This window comes from Nannospalax galili, unplaced genomic scaffold (genome assembly GCF_000622305.1).
Source record: "Nannospalax galili isolate Female #2095 unplaced genomic scaffold, S.galili_v1.0 scaffold159, whole genome shotgun sequence".
Lineage (NCBI taxonomy): Eukaryota > Metazoa > Chordata > Mammalia > Rodentia > Spalacidae > Nannospalax > Nannospalax galili.
The window spans coordinates 364497-389548 of record NW_008343239.1 but is presented as its reverse complement, the minus strand read 5'-3'; the positions used below and the strand labels follow the sequence as shown (position 1 = coordinate 389548).

The window sequence follows — 25052 nt, the reverse complement described above, 5'->3', positions numbered from 1 at the left end:
AGGCTCTGTGCTTAGAGATCTTGCATATCCCAAGTATACCAAATAAATGAGATTTTAAAAATGAACAGTAATAATTTTTTATGAATGCAGCCAGAAAGATGGCTTAGCAGGTGAAGGCACCTGCCACCAATCTGTCAAGCTGAGTTCAATCCCCAGGACCCATACAATGAAAGGAGAGAACTGATTCCTGTGGGCTGTCCTCTGACCTCAGTAGAGTGGGCAGACGAGCACACATATGTATACACACACACACACACACACACACCCCTCATAAATAAATTAAGAAAAAAATTCCTAAGTAAAATTCAGAACGGCAAATAGGGCATATTTATTCTCCTATGTGAAATGTAGATTTAAATTCGCACACATCTCTGTGTTTATGTGATGACACTAGAATGGGAACCATGGGAGAGAAAGATGAGCTCTTGAGCGGGAGGAAAGAAGGTAATAGATGCATGTGTCATGAAAGCAATGGTGAACAGGAAGGAGACTGAAAAGGGACCAGCAAGAGGAATGCCAGCATGGTGTGAGGCAGGACAGGACCATGGGAGTGGATTGGAACAGAGTACAGTGTCAAGGGTGTGGAAGTGCTGTCATGAAACCCAGTACTCTATATGCCGACTCTAAAACTTTGCTGGTGTGACTGCCGAGATCCTCATTTGCCAGTTACTTTGCATGTGATCTGAGCTGTTCTCTTGTTAATCCGTCTGACATGAAGTCTTTCATCTTTTGAAAGATCAGCTGTTTCCCAGCACAGCTCCACTAGTGGTAGAGAATCGTATGTGGGATGCAATGGCATGGTGATCAGAGAAGGGTAGAGGAAATGCCAGCGAGCTGTGAGCATTCTCTAGGGACCTCTGGGTTCCCACACATCCTCACGCCTGAGGACCTGATCTAGAGGTGGGCTAGGCTGTCCCTAGGCTCTCTGTGGGCATCCTGCCTAGCATGCAGTTCCTTCTCTAGTTACTCTAGTTCTTTTCTACAGCCAGAACTGGAATTTAATTGTAAGCAAATCAGAGGTAGCTCGGGCTTGCAAGGATGCTCAGTGGGTACTTGCCACGAAGCCTGATGAGTTCAGTCTCAGGAATCCACATGGTAGAAGGAGAGCACCAGCTCCTGCAAATTGTCCCGACTGCCACAAATGTGTCCACACAGTCCTGGGCTGGACTGCAGTGATGTTGACACAGCAGGAGTCAGGGACTCAGCCCTTGACTCCACCTTTTGGGGGTTTTTTAGGGGGGGGATGTTTTTGAGACAGGGTCTCCCTGTAACCCCAACTTGCCAGTAACTTGCTACGTAGCCCAAGCTGGCCTTGAACTCACAGGACTTGGCTGTGTTGGGTTTGGGACCTGCTGGCTTCCCTGTTGACTGCTGGTGTGGATTCAGATCTCTGTCATCTGGCTTCACCACTCTCCTGGTTTCTAAGCTCCAGCCTCTTGACTTTTTTTTTTTCCCCTCATTTAGAGCTTTAGTGCCTGGTTAGTCTTCTGTGCGCCCCCTGCTGGCATCATTGATGATGAGCATCTACCCCACACAAGGCTTGCCAGTGGTGCCTTGACCTCCTTACCTCCTTTGTATGCCCAGTGCCTTTCTGCCCTGTGCTTCTTGGAGCCTGTGCCCCTCCCTCATACCGTACTGGGAAATGGAACCTCTGCTCCACTCTATTCCTCTCTTGGCCAGAACACTTTGACTTCCACAGCCCACCTCCAGCTCACCTTTCCTTCCTTCATGACAACAGAAGAGATGCCTTGTTTTCCAGTCCAGGCCCACCATCCTGAAGGAACTGACTTCTGTGGTGGGACCTAGCGTTTTCTCTCAACATTAGTAGCTCCCAGTAGAAAGTCCACCTTGCGCCGAGCTGTTTCCCTTCTCTCTTACAGGGATTGCCTTTTTCTCACTCTTTTTATTGATTCTAAAAGTCATACCTTCTCTGCTTTCTTCTCAAATCACATAAAATGTTCACCTTTTACTAAAAATCATTATGAAGTACCCAAAGCATTTAAATCTTGTCACAGGTTGAAGAGATGATGCTGTGGGTTAAAGTGTTTGCAGTGAAAGGGGAGAGGCGATCTCGGAAAAGTCACTGTGGCACATGTGCCCCCCCCCAAATATATGTAAAAAATTGGAAAGTTTTCAAGTTTAAAAATAGCTTCGCCAGGTGTGATGGTTCATGCCTGTAGTCCCATCACTTGGGAGGCAGAGGCAAGCAGATCTCTGTGAGTTCAGGGCCAGCCTGGTCTATATAGTGAGCTCCAGGGCAGCTGGGGATATAGGGAGACCCTGTCTCAAAAATACCAAAAAAAAAAAAATAAAATAAAATAACTTCTTTCCTCTGGGCTTCCCATTTTTCACCTGTTTGCTGGCCTTTGCTCAGTACAGCTTCTAAGTGTGAGTTTCTTAAGGCTCAGTAGTAGGTTCCCTTCTTAGGGGATCTTGACCCAGCCTTTGGACTTGTACTACTCCTCTCCTGAGAGATGCCTCAGATGTGTGTGACCTCCCACTTCCTGTGAGCTCCAGGCCCTGAAATCAGCTGCTGCCTCTCATAGGTTTCCCAAGTGGCTCCCTTTTGGTTTCTCACTCACTGTTTCTCCCCGATCATCTTCATGCTGGTAAGCGGCACCATCTTAGGATGGGCCATGAGACCTGAGCTTTATCCTTCATCTTTCTGTCAGCATCTGTACCCCATTAGACCCTTAGGAAAGCCTCCTAGGCCTCACCTCCAGATACTCTCCTCTGCTGTCACTACCCTACTTTAGGAGGCATCACTTCTTTGCTCTCTGCCTTGTTAACCTCATTTTAAAACCACACATTGTTGCATCTCATTTTGTTAGGGTAAAGTGTGGACGCTTCACTATGACCTGCATGGTCCTGCCATGTGTGACTCCTGCCTTGATGGCCACTTTCCCATTTGGCATTGGACTGTCTGGTATTCCTTGGATGTATTTCATCCTTCACCTTGGATCCTGGCCTATATTAGGACCTATCTGTGGCCTTGACACACAGGTAGTTCCATTGATTACCTTCTCAATTTTCAACCTAAATGCCTCTTTTTATGAGATAGGTTCTTGCTATATAACCAGTTTGGTCTGAAACTCCAGTTTTCTTGGTTCAGCCTTGACTCTAGAATAAGGCCACTGTGCTGGCCCGTAAATGACTCTTTTTTTTTTTTTCGGTCTTTTTGAGACAGGGTCTCCCTGTAGCCCCAGCTGTCCTGGAACTCACTATGTAGACCAGGCTGGCCTTGACGTCACAGAGATCCACCTGCCTCTGCGTCCCAAGTGCTGGGATTAAAGGTGTGCTCTACCATGCCCAGCCCCCTAAATGCCTCTTTCTAAGTACCTGGTATGCTTCCTACTACATGCTTTTTTCCCTCAATGTTTTTCTCCCTTTAAAATTCTGTGTTCTGTTTATTTACCTTTTGGGCTTATGAGACCATCATCCTCAGGACAGCAGGGACCAGGCTTTATGCCCTACAGGGGTATCTGTCAATAGCTAATGGAATACCCTATGTGCTAAATATTTCTCTGGAAGATTCGTAGAGTCATGTGGTTTTTTTTTAATTTTTATTTATTTATTTCATGTGTATGAGTGTATTGCCTGTATGTATGTAAGTGCACCTGTGTTATGCAGTGCTGCAGAAGTCAGAAGAGGGCTTTGGATTCCCCTGGAACTGGAGTTAAGGATGGTTCATAGCCGCCATGTGGGTGCACCCAGGTCCTCTACAAGAGCAGTCAGTGCTCTTAACCGCTGAGCCATCTTTCCAGCCCCAAGAGTCATGGTTTTAAACTGTAAGACCATCAGGTTTCAGGGAATGGTTAGAATGGTGTGATCTACGACTTGTGAAACTGTAGCCTTGAGGGGCTGGAGAGATGGCTCAGTGGTTAAGAACACTGACTGTACTTGCAGAAGACCTGGGTTTGAATCCCAGCACCCACTTGGCAGCTAACAACTGTCTGTAACTCTAGTTCCACAGGATCTGACAGCCTCTTCTGTCCTCTGTGGGCATTGCACAACATAGGTGCACTTACTACATGCAGGCATAACACTCATACACATAAAATAAAAATAATAAATAAAATACTTAAAAAAAAAAAAAAGAAACTATAGCCTTGCACCTCAAAGCACTGAAGCTGCTAGTTGTTTTCCTGTAGTCTGAGGAGTTTTGTAAATATTAACATTCCTACCCTGAACTCGCAGAATGAAGATTAACTCTAGAAATCTTATTTGGCCTTGCGTAGTGGCACAGGCCTATAATCCCAGCATTTACGAGGCTGAGGCGTGAAGACTGTAAGCTTGAGGCCTGGTTTACATGGCAAGACTGTCTCACAAAAATCCCAGAATTTAAGTTTGCAAAATTTCAGACTACTGACTGTGTAATATGAACAATCTAGAACCTCTGACCTGTATCTAATGTTTAGATCATTTCATTTTAGCTTTGGCTTGTTGCTGATGCTGTTTTTTTTTTTTTATTTTCCTAGTAACTTTATAGCATCCTCCTTTACCTACTAGTTACTATTTATGTTTTAGGCAACATCTAGATTAAGAGAAAGAGGCTGTGATGGACGCCTGGCAGGAATTGAAGTTCAACAACTCTTTTGTTCTCAAAGTGCAGCAATTCCTGAGCACCAGCTAAAAGAACTGAATATAAAAATCGACAGTGCTTTACAGGTAAGTTTTTCAAAGCTGCCATATGGATACCTAAATGATTTCACCAATGAATTAAAGTTCCGATGTTAGACCAGTGTTAGACCAGTTAAAAAGGGTAATAAAGTAGCAATTCTCCTCTTTTTCTTTTTTTCCTTTTTGAAGCAGGGTCTCCCTGTAGCCCCAGCTGTCCTGGAACTCACTATGTAGGCCAGGCTGGCCTTGAACTCACAGAGATCTGCCTGCCTCTGCCTCCCGAGTGCTGGGATTAAAGGTGTGCACTACCATGCCCGGCCAAAAAAAAAAAAAAAAAAATTTATTTACTATTTTTATTTTCTGTGTATGAATTTGTTGCCTGCATGTAGGTATGTGTGCCCTTGTCGTGCAGTGTCCATAGAGGTCAGAAAAAGGCAACAGATCCCCTGGTACTGGAGTTACAGATGGTTGTTAGCCACCATATGGGTGCTGGGAATTGAACCTGGGCCCAATAACTAGAAAATTCTTTAAAATTTTTATTTTTATTTTATGTGTGTGAATGTTTGCCTGCATGTGTGTGTGTGCACCATATGTGCTCGAATGAGACCAGAAGGGGGTGTTAGAGCCCTTGAACTGGAGTTAACAGAAGGTTGTGAGCTACCAAGTGGGTGCTGTGGACCAAACCTGGGTCCTCTGCAAATACAGCCAGTGATCTTAACCACTGAGCCATCTCTCCAGCCCCCACCCCCATTTTAAAGATTTATTTATTTTGAAATTTTTTTCTTACAGTCTTTTTGTTCTTTGAGAATGCTGTACATGCATGCAATCTATTATCATATTCACCCCCTCACTGCTCACCTAACTTCTCAAGATCTACTCTACCCCTCAACTGTAGAAATTTAAAATTCCTATTTTTATTAGACTTTGTCCTCTTCCAGTGTGCTATATAATCCTGATTTTTGAAAAACATTATTTGCAGGCATATAAGATAGCTTTGGAAAGTTTAGGCCACTGTGAATATGCAATGAAGGCTGGCTTCCACCTGAATCCCAAGGCCATCGAAGCAAGTTTGCAGGTATACTTCTCCTACCTAGTGGCTCTGGGAGGTGTGGGAGGCGTTCACTCTGTCCTGTGGAAACCAGATGTTTTCTCAGGTGAGCTGTGGGTCACCTTCCCTCTTCTGTCTCAACCTTTTCTAGGGCTGCTGTAGTGAGGCTGAAGCCCAGCAGACGGGGCGGAGACAGACACCCCCACAGCCCATGCAGTGTGAGCTTCCCACCGTGCCTGTGCAGATAGGATCACACTTCCTGAAGGGGGTCTCCTTTAATGAGTCGGCTGCTGACAATCTGAAGCTTAAGACGGTAACTTTCTCTGGGATTCCTGGGGTTTCAGTAACTGAGCCTGAACTTGGAAATAAGGTTCTTAAGGGAAACTCAGGGGCTTGTGAAGAAGGAAGATAAGATTGAAAAACAAAAGGCAGAGATCAAGGAAGGAGGCTCTGACGTTTCTCAGTACAGTAACAGTTGTGTTGTCTCTTTGTTTTTGTGTGTGGTCCTAGGGGGTTGAACCCAGAACATAACACATGCTAGGCAAGCTCTGTACCACAGACATACTCTAACCCTGTAGTGACATTTTAAATAAGACATTTGCGGGGTTGGAGAGATGACTGTTCTTGCAGAAGACCCCAGTTCGAATCCCAGCACCCACATGGCAGCTAACAACTGTCCGTAACTCCAGTCCCAGGGGATCCAACAGTCTCTTCTGACCTCCGCGGGTATTGCATGACACAGGTGCACTTACCTAACATGCAGGCAATACACACACATAAAACAAAAGTAATAAATAAAAAATTTAAAAAAAATTTAAATAAGACATTTGCTAAGAAACTTTAATTAATAACTTTCTTCAAGCCAGGCGCAGTGGTGCACACCTTTAATCCCACCACTCAAGAGGCAGAGGCAGGTGGATCTCTGTGAGTTCAAGGCCAGCCTGGTCTACACAGTGAATTCTAGGCCATCTGGGGGAGACCCTGTCTCAAAAAGACCAAATAATAATAATAATGATAGTAATAATAACAATAACTTTCTTCAAATGGTTATCATAGTTTTGGAAAGTACACCATGAAGTTGTTGAAAATTAATGTTTGTTGGTGGTTTTCTGAAAATTAAGTAACAGAAATCTTGCAGTAATAAAGTAATCATCATGATTGCCAGGGATTACAGCCAAGTGCTTCCTATTCATTGTCTTATTTAACACAGTATCTCATTGAGGTGTGGGTATTCCCTCTTCCGCCATTTGACAGGGTCATTAGAAAGTTTTCAGACTGGAACTTGGGCTTATTCAATCTATTCCAGAGCCTACACACCTGACTATATAGTCATCCAAAATAAAGTTGACATTTGAATTGGCATTTACTTTTTTTTTGGTCTTTTTGAGACAGGGTCTCTCTGTAACCCCGGCCCTGTAACCCCACTGGCCTGCTATGTAGACCACACACAGAGATCTGTCTGCCTCTGCCTCTGCCTCCCAAGTGCTGGGATTAAAGGTGTGCACCACCACACCCAGCAGCATTTACTTTTTGTTTTTAAAGACAAGGTCTCTATATGTAGCATTGACTGACCTGGAATTTGATACATAGATCAGGCTAACTTGACCTCATAGAGATCCACTTGCCTCTGCATCCCCAGTGCTGGGAAATGAGTGTGCCACCACACCCTACCGTAATTGGTATTTAATTTTACTAGTTGATTTTGTTTCCTTGTTTGGGGGAGATTTAGAATTTCCAAATTTCTCAACCAACTTGCAAAAACATTGCTAAATAATGCTGCACTTTCCTTGGCGTAGATAACACATGTAAATTAGTGCATGCGCGTCTGTATTTAGCTCTTTACTTTATGGGGTGGAGAACATTTTGGGGGTTAACTTACAATAGTAAGTTAAGAAATACAGGTGGACAATTCTCTTGTCATTGCCCAGCCTACTGCCCCTTGTAGTGTACTTAATAAACATATTTTATTCCTTTATTTTAAAAAACCTCAAGTGTTTGGGTGTTTCCCAGAATGCCTTTCTCTTAAAGATGGCAACATGTAAGTTCATTTCTATAAATTTTGGAGCCTTACAAATTTTTGAGTCTTAAGGCATGAGCTCTCCTCTCTCTTGTCAATTTTAGCACACAATGTTACAGCTCATCAAGGAAGCAGGCTGCTACAATGGACTCACACCTAGAGATGATTTTCCTGTGACAGAAGTACTCAACCAGGTGTGTCCATCTACCTGGCGGGGTGCCTGCAAGACTGCTGTGCAACTACTGTTTGGCCAAGCTGGACTGGTGAGTGCGTGAGGGTGAGGGAAAGCCTGTGGTGAGCACACGTGTGAAAGGACTGCGTACAGTCCCTCACTTTGATCTTTGTGTGGCTTAGTCCTCATTTTCTATCTTTTAGGTTGTGAGCCTGAGCCTTTCTTTAATGGCTGCACCAGCTCTCAAGCCCACTCCTCTCATTTTTCTGCTGTCAGCCCATTTTACTTTCTCCAGCCCTCCTCTGACTGGTGCTAGGATAAGCAGGGTCCCAATCCAATCACTTCCTGTCCTAGTGCTCTGCCTAGCTCTGTCTGCAATACCAACTTCAGCACAGTAATTTGTTCTTCTTACCTGCCAAAGAAAATGAAAACAACAAAAGCTTTCTAAGGCAGAGTCAGGAGCTCAGCATCTGAAATTACTGTTAGTTTTTTTGTCTGGTACCATTGACCCGTGTAGCCTTAGGTACTTGATTCCACCTTGTCATAAATGTTTCCTTCTTGAAAAGAAGAGCATTTCAGTCATGTTAGAGAAAGCTAATTTGAGATTTCAAAGATTACAGAGCTCTTTATAGTCCAATTTCTTATTTGTGGAAGGCGTAACTGTGATGATAATCTGCACAAAACTCTTGTTTTGTGCAGATTAGGGGCTCTGGTGGCCCAGTTCAGGCCACCGGTCTGCACCAGGTGAAGATCTGTCCACAAGGTGGCTTAGGCTGTGTTCCTTTGCTTCAGTGTAGGAATCCCCAAGAGAAGTAGTAAACAAGAGACACTCTGCTAAAGGAGAAAAGACCACTACCTTCAGACTGAGCCATGATCCCTGAGACTATTTCTCTGAAGCTGGGAGCCATGGCAGTGTGTTCCTTAGAACACAGCATATGCTGGACACAGTGCTGCACACCTGTAGTCCCAGCACTTGGGAAGCAGAAGCAGGCAGATCTCTGTGAGTTCAAGGCCACCCTGGTCTACATAGGGAGTTGTAAGCCAGCTGGGCTACAGGGAGACTGTCTCAAAAAGATAAAAAGAGCCCGTGGTGACACATGCCTTTAATCCCAGCACTCGGGAGGCAGAGGCAGGCAGATCTCTGTGAGTTCAAGGCCAGCCTGGTCTACATAGTAAGTCCTAGGACAGCTGGGGCTACAGGGAGACCCTGTCTCAAAAAAACCAAAAAAAAAAAAAAAAGAAGAAGATGAAAAGAACAGTGTGTAATCAGGAAAAGGCTATTTTGAGAAAATATTGTAAGCTAAGGGAAGAATAAAGAAGTTTGATCATAGAGCCCAGAAAAAACTTAGTTCCTTATCCACTGATTGCAGGGCCCCTTTCGTGGCTGACAAAGAACTTTAGGATCATGGTCACAGGAGTAAGAGGAGAGAGGAAACACCTGACGGGTCCAACAAAGGCTGATTCCTCAGACAGGAAGAACTTCCTGAAGGCCCAGCTGTGAGAACTCTTGTTAGCAGTGGAAATCACCACTAGAAGCTGTATTTGGAATCATGTTAAGCAACTTTGAGCAGGTTGACCCCTTCTGAAATACAGATGTGGTTTTAAAACCAAGCATGATGACTCACACCTGTAATCCCAGCACTTGGGAGGCTGAGTCCAGGATTGGTATAAATTTGAGGCTAGCCTTGGCTAGTTCCAGGACAACCTGTGCTATAGAAGATCCTTTCTCAAAAAGTTTTTTTTTTAATTTATTTTTTTTTTTAATTTTATGTGTATGTGTATATTGCCTACATGTAGGTAAGTGCACCCGTGTCATGCAGTGCCCGTGGAGAACAGAAGAGGCTGTCAGATCCCCTGGAACTGGAATTACAGACAGTTGTTAGCTGCCATGTGGGTGTTGGGATTTGAACCTAGGTCTTCTGCAAGAACAGTCAGTGTTCTTAACTGCTGAGCCATCTCTCCAGACCCTCAAAAAGTTTTATTCTTTGTTCTAGCTTGTTTCTCCGTTGCTGTGACAAAACATTCTGACCACTACCAACTTGGGGAGGAAAAGGTTTATTTGTCTTACATCTCCCAGGTCACAGTTCATCAGGGAGCCCAAGGTAGGAACTCAGGGCAAGAACCTGGAACAGGAGCTGGAGCACAGGCCATGGAGGATCGCTGCTTACTGACTTGCTCCCTGGCTCCTGCTCAGCCTACTTTCTTACATAACAGAGACCCACCTGCCCAGGGATAGCACCATCCACAGTGGGCTAGGCCCTCCCACCATCACTCAACAATCAAGATGCCCCACAGACATGGCTAAAGGCCAGTTCAATGGAGGCAATTCCTGAATTGAGGCTCCCTCAACCCAGGTGTGTCAAGGTGATACTAAAGCTATCCAGCACATCCTTGTTTTAATGAAATTCTTTTTTGTTGCTGTTGTGTTTTGGATCTTGTTTTGTTTTCTTTTGTTGAGACAGGTCTGGCTATATAGCCCAGGCTGGTGTGGAACTCACTATGTACCCCTGCCTCAATATCCCTACTGCTGGGGTTACACAAAAGTGAAATTCTTTTTTTTTTTTTTTTAATGTGTATGTGTGTATTGCCTGCGTGTAGGTAAGTGCACCCATGTCATGCAATGCCCGAAGATGTCAGAAAAGGCTGTTGGATCCCCTGGGACTGGAGTTACGGACAGTTGTTAGCTGCCATGTAGGTACTGGGATTTGAACTCGGGTCTTCTGGAAGAACAGTGTTCTTAACTGTTGAGCCATCTCTCTGAAAGTGAAAATTATTTTAATTAGTAGAAAACATACTCATTGCTTTATCAGACTCTATAGATTACATAGTATACTTTGTCATCTATGTAGAAGAGTTTCCACAAAAGGGAAATCTTTGAAAGGAGACTGTCCTGAAGCCATTCCGTTTTATTTCTTATTTTTATTGTTTTTATATGAGTGTTTTGCCTCATATAAGTGTACGATGTGTGTGCAGTACCCCTGGAGGCCAGAAAAGGGTGTCAGATCCCTAGGAACTGGAGTTACCGATGTTTGTGAACTGCCATGTGGGTATTAGAAATCAAACCTACAAGTGTTCTTATCCACTGAGCCATCTTACCAGCCCCAAGGATAAAATAATCTTTTAAAAAAAGTTTCATCGGGGCTGGAGAGATGACTCAGCAGTTAAGAACATTGACTGTTCTTGCAGAAGACCCGGATTTGAATCCCAGCACCCACATGGCAGCTAACAACTGTCCATAACTCCAGTTCCAGGGGATCCGACAGCGTCTTCTGTTCTCCACGGGCATTGCACAGCACAGGTGCACTTACTTACATGCAGGCATAACACTCATACATATAAAATAAAATGATAAATAAAATATTTTTTTTTTTAAAGTTTCATCAACTTCTGATTTGTAGCCTGTTGTGGTAGCTCACACCTGTAGTCTAGAGCATCATGCGTTCAAGGCCATCCTGGGCTACATAGTGAGTTCCAGGACAGCCTATGCTATATGTTAAGACCCTGTCTCTTAAAAAACAAAAAACAGCCAGGTGTGTTGGCGCACGCCTTTAATCCCAGCACTTGGGAGGCAGAAGCAGGAGGATCTCTGTGAGTTCAAGGCCAGCCTGGTCTACATAGTGCCAGGACAGCTGGGGCTACAGGGAGAACCTGTCTCAAAAAAGAAAAAAAAATAACAAAAAACAGCCAGGCATGGTGGCACAGGCCTTTAATCCTGCCACTTGGGAGGCAGAGGCAGGTAGATCTCTGTGAGTTCAAGGCCAGCCTGGTCTACACAGTGAGTTCCAGGACAGCAGGGGATACAGGGGAGACCGCCTCAAAAAGACCAAAAAAAAGCTGGGTGTGGAGACACAAGCCTTTAATCCCAGCACTTGGGAGGCAGAGGCAGGCAGATCTCTCTGTGTTCCAGGCCAGCCTGGTCTGCATAGTGAGTTCCAGGACAGCTGGAGCTACAGGGAGACCCTGTCTCAAAAAGAAAAAAAACCAACTGACATGGTGACACATGCCTTTAATCCCAGCACTCAAGAGGCAAAGGTAGGCAGGCCTTTGTGAAAGCAAGGCCAGCCTGATCTACATCGTTCCAGGCCAGCTGGGGCTATAGGGAGACCCTGTCAAATGAACCAAAAACTTTATTTTATTTATTTTATTTTATTAATTTATTTTGTCTTTTTGAGGCAGGGTCTCCCTGTAGCCCCAGCTGTCCTGGAACTCACTATGTAAACCAGGCTGGCCTTGAACTCACAAAGACCCTCCTGCTTCTGCCTCCTAAGTGCTGGGATTAAAGGCATGCGCCACCACGCCCAGCCTAAAACACTTAATTTTTATTTACTTTTTTTGTGTGTGTGTATGAGTTTTTGCCTGCCTTTATGTGTGTGTACCACCTGTGTGCCTGGTGCCCACAGAGACAGAATATGGAGTTACAGATGGTTGTGACCTGCCTGTGGGTGCTGGGAACCAAACCGGATCCTTTGGAAGAGCAGCAAGTGTCAACCACAGAAACCCTTCTCTAGCCCTCCTTGTTTTGTTTTGTTTTGTTTTCCAATTCCCTTTTTTGGGGGGGTCTTTTTGAGACAGGTTCTCCCTGTAGCCCCAGCTGGCCTGGAACTCACTATGTAGACCAGACTGGCCTTGAACTCACAGAGATCCACCTGCCTCTGCCTCCTGAGTGCTGGGACTAAAGGTGTGCGCCACCATGCCCAGCTTCCAGTTCCTATTTTTTAAAAAACATTTTTATTGCGTTTTTAATGCAGTTCATATAATAGATACTAATCAAATTTAGACCCCATCCCCCATCCATGCCCCCCCCCCATGGCCCTCGCCTCACCGGATTTCATGCATTCTGTCATATTTGTTAAGTCCTATCTGGTCAAACATTTGTACCCAGATGTCCCTCAGTGCAAGTTCATCCCCTGGAGTGTAGTTAGCCTGTTTAAGAGTCATTTCCCTAAAGACTATCTATTCTCCCTCACCCAGCAGTAATCAGTTGCCAATACTTCTTTGGCTAGGGTTGGGGCCTGCTGCCCATTTCCCTCATTATGTGCTGGGTTTGGCCTGATTGAGTTGACATGGGTGTTGTGCATGCTGACACCATTGTTGCTATGTCATATGAACAAGTTCCCAGTGACCTGAAAGCCTCTCTTTCCTTATGTTCATGCATCAACCCTGGCTCTTACAGTCTTTCCGCTCCCTCTTCTGCAGTGGCCCCTGAGGTGAGGTTTAATGTAGGAATCCTATCCAGGGACACGGACACTGCTGTTGCAGGTTTCCTCACAGGTCCAGCCCACGAGGGACCACAGGGAACGAGGGTTCTGGCCAAGGTGGGGGTGAGCGGCACGGAGTCAACACACAGATACCGGGAGTCGGATGGAAGCAGGCACTGGGCGAGGTGCTGCAGACTCATTTATTGCTGGAAAGGGCAGGCCTTATATATCTCTCCCCCTACCCCCAGTGTCCCATAAGCTGGAGTGTCGCTCCCTGATAGATTCCCTCATCCAGGCTGCTCGTGTCATCAGTCTCTAGGTCCGGGGGTAGATTAGGTTGGCTCTTTTGCAGAAGCACGGGCCATGCTCTCAAGGTGGAAGCTGTGTTCTCTAGTGCAGCCTGTGCTTAGGCCTGGCACTTCCTCTCCTACATATCCATCCCTTTTTATTATAGAAAGGTCAGTGGGAACCGAGGTTCTTTGCCTCGACATAGTTGACCCCACCTCAGAGGGCACCCAGCTTGATGGACTGTGCCTGTCTTAGGTCGTCCTGACCATCAGGATCTTACCTGTCATTGACTATCGGCCCTTGAAGGGTGTGACCTCTGGCGTGACCATGTGAGGGAGGAGAAGGGCAAGAAGTTACACAGCCGCTTCTCGGATGTCAGCAAGCCCAGACCTGCCAGACCTGGTGGGGGGTCGAAGTCTGGATCCTGGAGCGTCTTGAGAACCTGATACACTGAGTAATTTACTTGGTTTTGTCTGCAGAAGCGTAGAACAAAGCATTTTATGAGCAAGAAAAGAATTAAGACTTTGATGCCCAAGAGTAAATAATCTGTAAAGGGGAGCATATCTCCAGGGGTGAGCGGGAGGCAGTGTTCCCATGGAATAGGAAAGCGCAATGTGGTGGGAAGTTTATGGGTGGGAGGGCACTTGGGTCCATGGAGGACACCTGACCCTTGGGGGGGAGGGGTGGTGGCCCCGGGGGCACGAAGGACACTGTAGTCTCAGAAGTGTCTTTTACTAAGGGAGACCAGATTTTGAGGCCCCATAAGGAGCCCTGGCTCCAGTTTTTATGGAAGTCACCTGTTGTGATGTTAAAGAGGGAGTGATGGTGAGAGACATTAGGGGAGGAAGGGTTAAGGACTGGGCTGAAGAAGAGCGATCCTGCAAGGCGATGTGCCATTTATGGGAATGGACACATGAATCAGTTCCATGCTGGGTAGACCAAGGGATTCATTAGTAGTAAAGAGAACTGGGAAAGCAGGTGACTGTTCATCTACAGGGAGGATCAGAGGTGATAAGGGGACCAGTGCCCAGAGATCTGAAGCCTGGGGAGAAGCCCAGCCAAAGGACAAAAGGGTGCCAAGGATGACGAAGCCGGAAAAGGATGTCATGGCTTATCAAACTCGCAGTTGGGCCTGGTCTCCAGATGGGCTTCCGTCACTGGTTGGATGTCTCTCAATGGAATCCAGATGGGGGTCCTAGCATTCTGTGGAAAAATACAAGCATATCCTCGTCCTCTTGTCAGGATGGGGGCTGGTTTCTGCCATAGGGATGAAATAGGATCCCTCCACCTAACTAGTGGCAGAGGCGTAGCCCGAGGCAAGAAGGACCAATGTTTGTATGCTGGACTGAGACACCGCTTGTCAAACATGAGGGAATTAAGGTGGAACAAAGCCTCAGTTAGAGCCAGGTGAGGGTTGCATTTGGCCTCAGCCGAGGGGCTTTTAGCCAGGAGGAACTTAAGTGTCCTGTTGGTCCTTTCAACAATGGCTTGTCCTTGTGGGTTATGGGAATACCAAAGATATGTTTGAGTTCCCAGGAGGAAACCAATTTATTGAATTCTTGAGAGGAATAAGTAGGCCCATTATTAGTCTTAAGCACCCAGGGTATGCCCATGATTAACATGGCAGACTTTATAGCTTTAATGGCATGTATAGTCTTTTCCCCTGAGAGAGCTAAAGCATAAGTAAGGGAGGAGCATGTGTCAACTATAACGTGAATGAATCTCAATTTCCCAAATGGGGGGTAGTGAGTCATTCCATCTGCCAGATGGCATTGGGTGTCAAACCACAGGGATTCACTCCTCCCCTGTTAAGGGGCCTGAGAGGCATAAGCAGGCACAGGTAGTACATGAGCGGACAAGGTGCTTGCATTGGAACATGGGGATTTCTGGGAGGAGTTTATGAATACTCTGAGGGGACAGGTGGAATTGTTGATGTAAAGCTCTTGCTTGTTGTTCTAACAGTCTAGAATGGACTGTCATGATAATGGCATCTGTGGCAGCATTCCCCTGAGTTAGGATTCCAGGAAGGGCGGTATGTGAGCAGATATGTGAGACATACCATGGGTGACTTCTATTTTCTAGGCATTCCTGTAGGTTGACCATAGTGAGGTGGAGTGGCATGGAGGAGTTTTTAACATGAGAAAAGGCGATGACCTTAGCGACCTGAACAGCATAAGTGCTATCAGAAAAGAGATTTAGGGGTTCGTCCTGGCACTCTGCTAAAGCCTTAAGTATAGCAAGAAGTTCTCCCAACTGGACAGAGCCAGGATTAGGGACGATGTGGGTGATGTCCTTTTTTCAAGGGCGATGTATCAGGACCCCAGAGTTGTTCTTATTAGTGTCTGAAAAGGCAATGGTCGCTTGGGGAATTGGGGAAGGAGTGCTGTGGGCTTAACTTCAAGCGGCAATGTGAGAAGGGCCTGAGTTCTTTTATCTTGGGGCAGGTGATTGTCAGTGGTGCCAGGAAAGCCTGACATCATGGTCTGAAAACTTACGAAATTGGCCCAGAGTGCCTGTAGCTTTCGGAGGGGAAAGGGGAGCAAAATAGTGTTGGGTAAAACTTACGAAATTAGCCCAGAGTGCCTGTAGCTTTCGGAGGGGAAAGGGGAGCACAATAGCGTTGGGTTCTCTATTGAAGGTTCTTCTAGCTTGAGTGCGCAGTTTGACTGCCAGGTTAAAGGCCAGATCAGACTTGGAGGAAACCTGTTGGAACTCCGAGTATGAGAGAGTGTATCAGATCCAAATGTCTTGTGCTTAGTGAGGGACTTCCGAAGGCTGTGACACCTTCGGCTGTATGCTCACACGGTGTCTCCGGGACAGGCAACAGGATGACCTGAAGTCTGGGCTCTGAGTTCGGGGTGGATCAGCCCTTATGTGAATTCACCGGGACAAGCCAAGGAGTAAAAAATGTCGACGTGGGCTTCGGGACCATGCAGCGGAGTGTGCCTTCCTGATTTAACAACAAATATGACAAACAGGGTAGAGGGGTCAGAGGAGGGGGCCACTTGCTCACCCTCGAGGAGCCAAAGGGACAGATGAAACCCGGGGCCTACTCATCAAATGAACCGAAGTTGGGGATGTTGCCAACACCAGGGGTCAGGAATCTTGTTCGGGCACCAGCTGTTGCAGGTTTCCTCATGGGTCCAGCCCATGAGGGACTGCAGGGAACAAGGGTTCTGGCCGAGTTGGGGGTGAGTGGTGCGGAATCAACATGCAGACACCGGGAGTCAGGTGAGAGCAGGCACTAGGCGAGGTGCTGCAGACTTGTTTATTGCTGGAAAGGGCAGGCCTTATATATCTCTCCCCCTACCCCCAATGTCCCATAAGCTGGTGTGTTGCTCCCTGATAGATCCCCTCATCCAGGCTGCTCGTGTCATCAGTCTCTAGGTCCAGGGGCAGATTAGGTTGGCTCTTTTGTGGAAGCACAGGCTGCTCTCTCAAGGTGGAAGCTGTGTTCTCTAGTGTGGCCTGTACTTAGGCCTGGTACTTCCTCTCCTACACTCTGCAGTCTCTTGTGGCCTTCTGTGTGCATCTCCCTCTGTTGTGTGAGAAAGCTTCACTGGTGAGAGTTAAGGAATGTGTTAGTGTTCTCTCTACCTCCTGTTCCACTATGTTCCATGAGCCTTAGTTGTGTATGTTCCACTGTAGCTGTGTCACTTAGGTCTGGGCATCTCTCAGACATATATTCTCTGTGTGTGACCAGTTGTAGAGCTCTGTAGTAGCCTCCATCTGTTGCAAAAAGAAGCTTTTTTGATGAGTGGTATACGGTACATTTGCAAATATAAGGATCCATATTTAGCATATGGTAAGAAATTTCGTTTGTCTAGTGATTTGCCAGATAATAGGGTTTTCCCTAGGATCTATGACCTCTTAGGAAGCTGTGTGTATTTGACTGTATTTACAGTGCCACTCATGAGGTCCCTCCCATTGAGGGGACTTTATGCCCAATTAGATAGCTGTTGATTGCCCCGTAGATAAAAGTGCCACTACTGTACCAATAGAGATATTCCAGCCCCCTTCCCCCCCTTTTTTGTGTGTGTTTTTGAGACAGGGTCTCCCTGTAGCCCCAGCTGGCCTGGAACTCACTATGTAGACCAGGCTGGCCTTGAGCTCACAGAGATCCGCCTGGCTCTGCCTCCCAAGTGCTGGGATTAAAGGCGTGCACCACCACGCCTGGTCCAGCCCCTATTTTTAAATTACGTGTATATGTGTATCTGAGTAAGTTTGTGCACTTTACCTTTCTACCTTCCTCCATCTCTTTCTCCTTCCCTTCTGCCTTCTCCTTTCTTTTACTCTTTCCTTCATTTATTTCTTTCATTTAAAGAGTTAATTTTTAAAAGATTGTATTAATTTTTAAAATTATTTTTTATTTTTTATGTGTATGAGTGTTTTGCCTGCATATATGTATCACATGTGTGTAATGCCTATGGAGGCCAGAAGAGGTGTCAGATCCACTGGGCCTGCTGTTATGGACAGTTGTTAGCTGCCATGTAGATGTTGGGAACTGCATCCAGGTCCTCTGCAAGAGCAGCCAGCACTCTTAACCATTGAGCCAGTTCTCTAGTCCCCTTTATTTTTACTTTTAATTAAGTGAATATGTGTATGTCTGTGCCTGTGAGTAGAGTGTCTGACAGGCCAGAAGAGGGCATCAGGTCCCAAGGAGGTGGATTTACAGGTGGTTGTGAGCCACCCAACTTGGGTGTTGGGAATGAACTCAGGTCCTCTGCAAGAGCAGTATGTACTCTGAACTGTTGTGCCATCTCTCTAGCCCCATTCATTTTCTTTCATTTTGAGACAAGGTCTCATTTTGTACCCCAGGCTGACCTCAAACTCATTATCCTCCTGTTTTAGCCTCATAAGTGCTGGGATTACAGGCATATACAACCACACTTAGCTTGGGTAATTTGTAATTACAATAACATTTACAATGTGGAAAATGTAAGAGATGCTTTCAAAGTTCAGTAGATCCCACAGTTAGATTTGGTTTCTATTTCTAATCAGTCATTGTTACTTGCTATTGTCTTCCAGGGGCCCCTTGCTGGCCATAGCAGAGATGTGCTGCCAGAGGATTCGTTCAGCATCTGACAGGCTCATGTATTTGGATGTATTTGGGCGTTTGTGCTCTTTGAAAGCTCTTACTGAAAGCTGGCGGTTTTGTTTTTTTCCTAGGTGGTAGTTGACACAGCACAGATTGAAAATAAAGAAGCCTACGCACCCCAGATCAGTTTAGAAGGCTCCAGAATTGTGGTTCAAGTCCCATCCACATGGTAACCTAACAGCATAAGCTGAAATTTGCATGCCTTTGAAAGAATTGCTTTGCTTTAAATAAACTCTGCTAGCTGATAGCAGTTAGGCAGCAGGAGTATGTTGATATAATTGTCATGATTATTGGTTTGTGATAAGGAATCCAAGACATTTGAAAAATAGCTTAACTGACCATAAAGCAACTGGATATGAAGAACGGGTCATGTGAGCAGTGTTATCTTTCTTACTGAAGCTGCAGCTTTGAGTGTCTTTCTTTCTAAGTCACATTGTTTCCTGAAACTGAGAAGAAACTATAGAATTCCTTCTCTTCCGTCTATTCCAGCCACAACCCTGCTGATCTTGAGTTATCATCATCATTTACCCAGTGTCTTGGCAAATCCGGGGACAAGAAAGCCTTTTTTCATTTCATAGCACTTCAAGTAGATAAAGCATTATTCATAGTTTATGTTTTTTGAGGAAAATAAGCTTCTATAAATCAGTAAGGAAAGCGGGCCAGGGATATGACCAGTTAAGTCAGAAAAAAAGATAGATGATCAACAAATAGATGAAAAACATACATAACCTAACACAGTGATTCTTGCCTAAAATATTAAATTGATTTAGAATAACAAAATATTGGATGATACTGGTTTGAGCTAGGCTACAGAAACGGGCACAGAGGTTGTTAAATGCACAGTAAATTAATTACACAGGCTTTTTTGGAGAATAGTTTAAAGCCAAAATAAGGGGCATGACCTCAGCAGTTCCAAAGTTCTACCTTTAGGGATTTATCCTTGAAATGATTTGTTCTTGAAATGTGCATAAAAATTGGTGTTGTTGGGCTGGGATATAGCTCAGTTGGTAGAGTGCTGGCCCAGAATGCAGGAAGCCATGGGTTGGAGCCTCACCTCTCATGAGACTGAGCTTGGTTGTACACACCTGTAATCCCAGCACTCAGGAGATGAGGACAGGAGGATAAGAAGCCCATGCCATCCTTAGCTACAAGATTATCCCCGAGTACTTCGCCGCTTCAGGCCAACCTGGGACACGTGAGACACCATCTCAAAAAAGTTAGAGAGGGCCTAGAGAAATGGTTTAGCGGTTAAAAGCACTTGCTACTCTTTCAGAGGAACAGATTCAGTTTCCAGCATCCACATGGTAGCTCACAATTGTCTGTTACTCTAGTTCCAGGAAATCCAATGCCCTCTTCTGGCTTCTGTGAGCTACACATATGTACTCATAAATTCATGCAAGCACACACATAAAAATAAATGAATTTCTTTTTTCCTTTTTGAGACAGCATCTCCCTGTAGCCCCAGCTGGCCTGGAACTCACTATGTAGACCAGGCTGGTCTCAAACCCACAGAAATCTGCCTGCCTCTGCCTCCCAAGTACTGGGATCAAAGGCATGCGCCACCACACCTGGCTTATACATGAAAATTTTTTTAATACTTTATTATTTTTATTTTATGTGTATGAGTGTATTGCCTACATGTGTGTTAGAGCACCTGTGTCATGCAATGCCCGCAGAGGACAGAAGAGGCTGTCGGTTCCCCTGGGACTGGAGTTTTGGACAGTTGTTAGCTGTCATGTGGGTGCTGAGATTTGAACCTGAGTCTTCTGCAAGAACAACCAGTGTTCTTAACTGCTGAGCCATCTCTCCAGCCCCATATACATGAAATATTTAAAAAATGATTAGCAGGTTGGCAAGATGGCTTAGCAGGTAAAGGTACTTGATGCCAGCTCTGACAGCTTGAGTTCAATCCCTAGAACCCACATAGGGGAAGAAGAGAACTGACTCCAGCCAAGTCTACTGATCTCCACTTGCCTGCCATGATGTACGCACATGCGTGCACACACACATACACACACACACACACAAAGTAAATACAAAAATATAAAAGAAATAATTTGGACTGGGCCTGGTGGTGCAGGCCTTTAATCTCGGTACATGGGAGGTAAAGGCAGGCGGATCTCTGTGAGTTGGAGGCCAGCCTGGTCTACACAGCAAGTTCCAGGTCAGCCATGGCTGTGTAGTGAGACCCTGTCTCAAAAAAAAAAAAAACAATAAATAAATGAATAAATAAATTAAGAATAAGAATTTGGTTGTTGAGGTGCAATAATTTCCTGAAATTAATGTGTGTATACACAAAATATATATCTTAATTTCTATGAAACAATAAATTAAAAGCTTTTATATAAGATTTTGCAATGAATTCCTAATTTAGTTTTCCAATTCAAATTCTCATTTAAAAATATTTGTTTTGGTTTTTCTTTTTTTTTCTTTTTTTTTGTCTTTTTGAGACAGGATCTCCCTGTAGCCCCAGCTGGCCTGGAACTTACTGTGTAGACCAGGCTGGCCTTGAACCCACAGAGATCCACCTGCCTCTGCCTCCCGGGTGCTGGGACTAAAGACATGTGCCACCACACCTGGCCATGCTTTTTTTTTTTCCTCTGTGACAGGGAGCCACTATGTAGCTGAGGATGACCTTGAATTCCTGATTCTTCTTGCTTTCACTTCCCAAGTGCTAGGATTATACATGTGTGTTACCATGCCTAGCTCATTGAAAAAATTAAACTTTATCAGGATTCTCATTTTGAGGAAAGCAGATGGAACTTTTATATAATTGGGTGAATGTAACAGCTAATAGTAAACTGGTCGTTTTTATCCAACATGTTCACTGCACCTCCATGAAAAAAGGTCTCATAGACTAATTCCTTGCAAAGGTTCCCTCTGCTGTCTGTGTTTGGTAATGATGCAAACTTACAAGGTGGGTTGGGTCTGGTTTTTTGTTTTGTTTTTTTTTTCTTTTTCCTTTTCTTTCTCTTTGAAATTAAAGATTGAGTATCCCTTACCTTGAAATGCTGTGGATCAGAAGAGTTTCATATTCCAGTTGATTTTTGATTTGGTTTTTGTTGTTTAATTGTTTGCATATGGATATAATGAAGTATTTTGGTAATGAAACTGAAATCTAAACCCAAAACTCATTTATGTCTCTTAGATACCTAGGCTAAAGGTAATTTTATGTTGTTGTATTTTGGTCTTTTTGAGACAGGATATCCCTGTAGCCCCAGCTGTCCTGGAACTCACTATGTAGACCAGGTTGGCCTTGAACTCACAGAGATCCACCTGCCTCTGCCTCCTGAGTGCTGGGACTATAGGTGTGCACCAGCAGCTAAAGGTAATTTTATACAATGCTTTTAGTGCTCCTGAGTTTGCACTGTGGCCTCACACTTGAATTCAGGGTTGGGATTTTCCACTTGTATTGTCAGTTGATGTGGAAAGTTGTGAATTTTTGAGTATTTCAGATTTTGAGGGTAGAGTTATATTTTGAATGTTCTTACTGGAAAAAATGAAGTGTGATTGCTTTACTTCATCTTTGGAGAAATAATTATTAGCAAAAATGTCTAGAATTTATTCAGACAGCTGTAGTTGTACACACCTGTAATTCCAGCACTTGGGAAGCTGGCAGGAGGGCTGCTGAGTTTGAAGCCAGCATGGGCTACATAAAGGAGACTCCGTCATACGAGTAATAATTTACTTTGTGATACGTATTTGGTAGCACAACATAAAGCAGAAAATAATCTGTTAAGAGGGACAAGGAGAACTGAGGAGCTAAAGAAGAGGCAAAGTACAATGATATGAATATATGAAATCCCATACCAAAGCATGCAGGCTGGCAAGATGGCTCAGTGAATAGAGCACTTGCTCAGTGAGTAGAGTGTGTGTGACAGCCTGAGTTTGATTCCCTGGACCCATGTAAAAGTGGGCAAGAACCACAAAGTTGTTACCTCTACATGTGTGATTGGCACATGCACCCATACACACAATAGTAATAAAGGTTTGTGTGTGTGTGCGTGTGTGTTTGTGTGTTTAAGAAAAAGAGACTGGAGAGATGGCTCAGCAGTTAAGAGCACTTAATGCTCTTGCAGAGAACCCAGGTTCAGTTTTCAGGGTAGCTAACAACTGTCTAGAATGCCAGTTCCTTGGGGCTCAATCCAGTGACCTCTTCTGGCCCCTGCGGTCATTTAACACATGTCGTACACTTACATACATGCAGGCAAATCACACACATAAAATAAAAATAAATAAAATATAAAGTTAAAAAAAATATGGGACTGGAAAAGTTGCTCAGTTCTCTTGCAGAGAACCCAAGTTCGATTCCCAGCACTCATGACCACCTATAACTACAGAACTCCAGCTCTGGGGATCTGACACTCTCGTGCGTATTATTTTCACACATGAAAATAATAAAATAAGGGGCTGGAGAGATGGCTCGGCGGTTAAGAACACTGTTCTTGCAGACGACCCGGGTTCAAATCCCAGCACCCACATGGCAGCTAACAACTGTTCCCAGTACCTGCTGTTGGGTGGCTCACAAATGCCTCTAATTTCCTCTCCAGGGGATCCAATACCCTCTTCTGGCTTTCACAGACATCTACACTCTTGTGCATACACAATCCTCCCCCCACCCCAGCAAAGAAATGCTTTTTTTAAAAAAGAAAATAATAAAATAAATCTTAAAAAAGAAATAAATTGTTTTGTATGCTAACTAAAAAGTTAAATATATATATAAAATCTTAGCAGTTGAGAATCAGAGGCAGGAGGTTCAGGAATTCAAGGCAGTTCAAGGCCAGCCTGGACTACTTGACACCCTGCCTTAAAACACACACACACACACACACACACACAGAGAGATAAAAAAAACAAGGGCTGGCCAGATAGCTCAGTAGGTGCTTGCTGCAAAACCTGATGATCTGAGTTCAGTCCCTGGATTCACATGGTAGAAGGAGAGAACTAACCCCTACAAGTTGTTTTCTGACTTCCATGTCCATGTGCACATATGCGTACACACACACAAATGAATAATATAAATTTAAAAATTTAGGGCCTGGAGAGATGGCTCAGCAGTTAAGAGCACTGACTGCTTTTGCAGAGGACCTGGGTTTGATTCCCAGCACCCACATGACAGCTATGAACATCCTTAACTCCAGTTCCAGGGGAATCCAAAGCCCTCTTCTGACCTCTGCAACATTGCACAACACGGGTGCACTCACATACATGCAGGCAATACACTCATACACATAAAATAAATAAATTTTTAAAAAAGGAAAAAAAGCTGGGCGTGGTGTCACATGCCTTTAATCCCAGCACTTGGGAGGCAGAGGCAGTCGGATCTCTGTGAGTTCAAGACCAGCCTGGTCTATATAGTGAGTTCCAGGACAGCTGGGTCTACAGGGAGACCCTGTCTCAAAAAGACCAAAAAAAAAAAGGAAAAAAAAATTAAAAACCAAACAAAATGTATTATGTACAGGCTAGGAGTTGGGGCTCATTCTTGTAGTCTTAGTATTCAGGAGGCTGAAGCGGGAAGTTCATGAGTTTGATACGAGCCTGAACTACACAGTGAGAGCTTATCTAAAGCATAACAAAAGAGGATCCTTAAAAAAAAGATTTATTGCTGGGCGTGGTGGCACACACCTTTAATCCCAACACCATGGAGGCAGAGGCAGGTGGATCCCTGTGAGTTCAAGGCCAACCTGGTCTACATAGTGAGTTCCAGTACAGCTGGGGCTACAGGGAGACCCTGTCTTAAAAAAAAAAAAAAAAGATTTATTATATTGTATGCTTTGCTTTTAGTGTCCAGTTGCCCGGTAATTTTTTCCCTTAAAGAAATAGTATAGCCAAGCATGATGGTTCCCACTTGTTAATTCCTTCCACTGAAGAGGCTGAAGGAGGAGGATTGTCATGAGTTTGACACTAGCTTTCTCTCAAAGCAAGTTCCAGGCCAGACTAGATGACTGAATTAGACCCTGTCTAGGCAACGGGGGCATACTTACATTTTTAAACTGTAGCTTTCTATGTATTTAAGCTGCTTATCTGTTCTTTCTTTAAAAAATATTTGCTGAATGCTTGTTATATACCGAACATTTCTCTGGGAAGTCAGTCATGAGTGAGACAGACACGGCCCTTCTTTCCATACAGTTTGACATCTTTGTAATGGAGAGGAGAGGAAAGCATGCATCAAAGATGAGCTCAAACACTGACAAGTATATGAGGGGAAGGACGAGGAGGGCCCTATTTTGGATGGTGAGGTTAGTCAGAAGGCATCTCTTCGAGGATATGGTCTTTGAGATGAGAGCATTTGGGGGAAGCCAGGTGGACGGAACAGCACTCACAGAGGTCTGGGGTCATGGTTAGAGACACTGGTGAAGGGAACTGCACAAGTCAAGACTTCCTGGGTCTTGAGGGAGTTGGGATTTTTATCTAAGTATGGGTCCAAGGTTTTAAGAAGACTTAGAGATTTGTCAGTTAGATGCTGTATACTTTTTTTTTCTTAAAATTACTTAATAACCACATGATTAGAAGCATTTCATTAGAGCATTAACATATTCAATAACAATTTCCAGAGCAAAGATGCATCTCTTTCAAAATTGACTGTAAATTTTTAGGTTCACAATTGAATA

The 25052-nt window shown here is 44.6% G+C and overlaps 1 protein-coding gene across 4 annotated transcripts in view; it reads left to right on the top strand.

Moving 5' to 3' along the window:
• Positions 1-25052, top strand: part of Kiaa0355 (KIAA0355 ortholog) — a 121753-nt gene that overhangs the window by 74111 nt on the left and 22590 nt on the right. For all 4 annotated transcript variants that reach the window (XM_008839442.2, XM_029566631.1, XM_008839444.3 and 1 more), the window contains exons 4-8: positions 4528-4668; positions 5600-5695; positions 5820-5981; positions 7790-7948; positions 18513-18610. In XM_008839442.2, coding sequence (XP_008837664.1) covers positions 4528-4668; positions 5600-5695; positions 5820-5981; positions 7790-7948; positions 18513-18610 — 656 coding nt within the window. The remainder of the gene's footprint in view (positions 1-4527; positions 4669-5599; positions 5696-5819; positions 5982-7789; positions 7949-18512; positions 18611-25052) is intronic.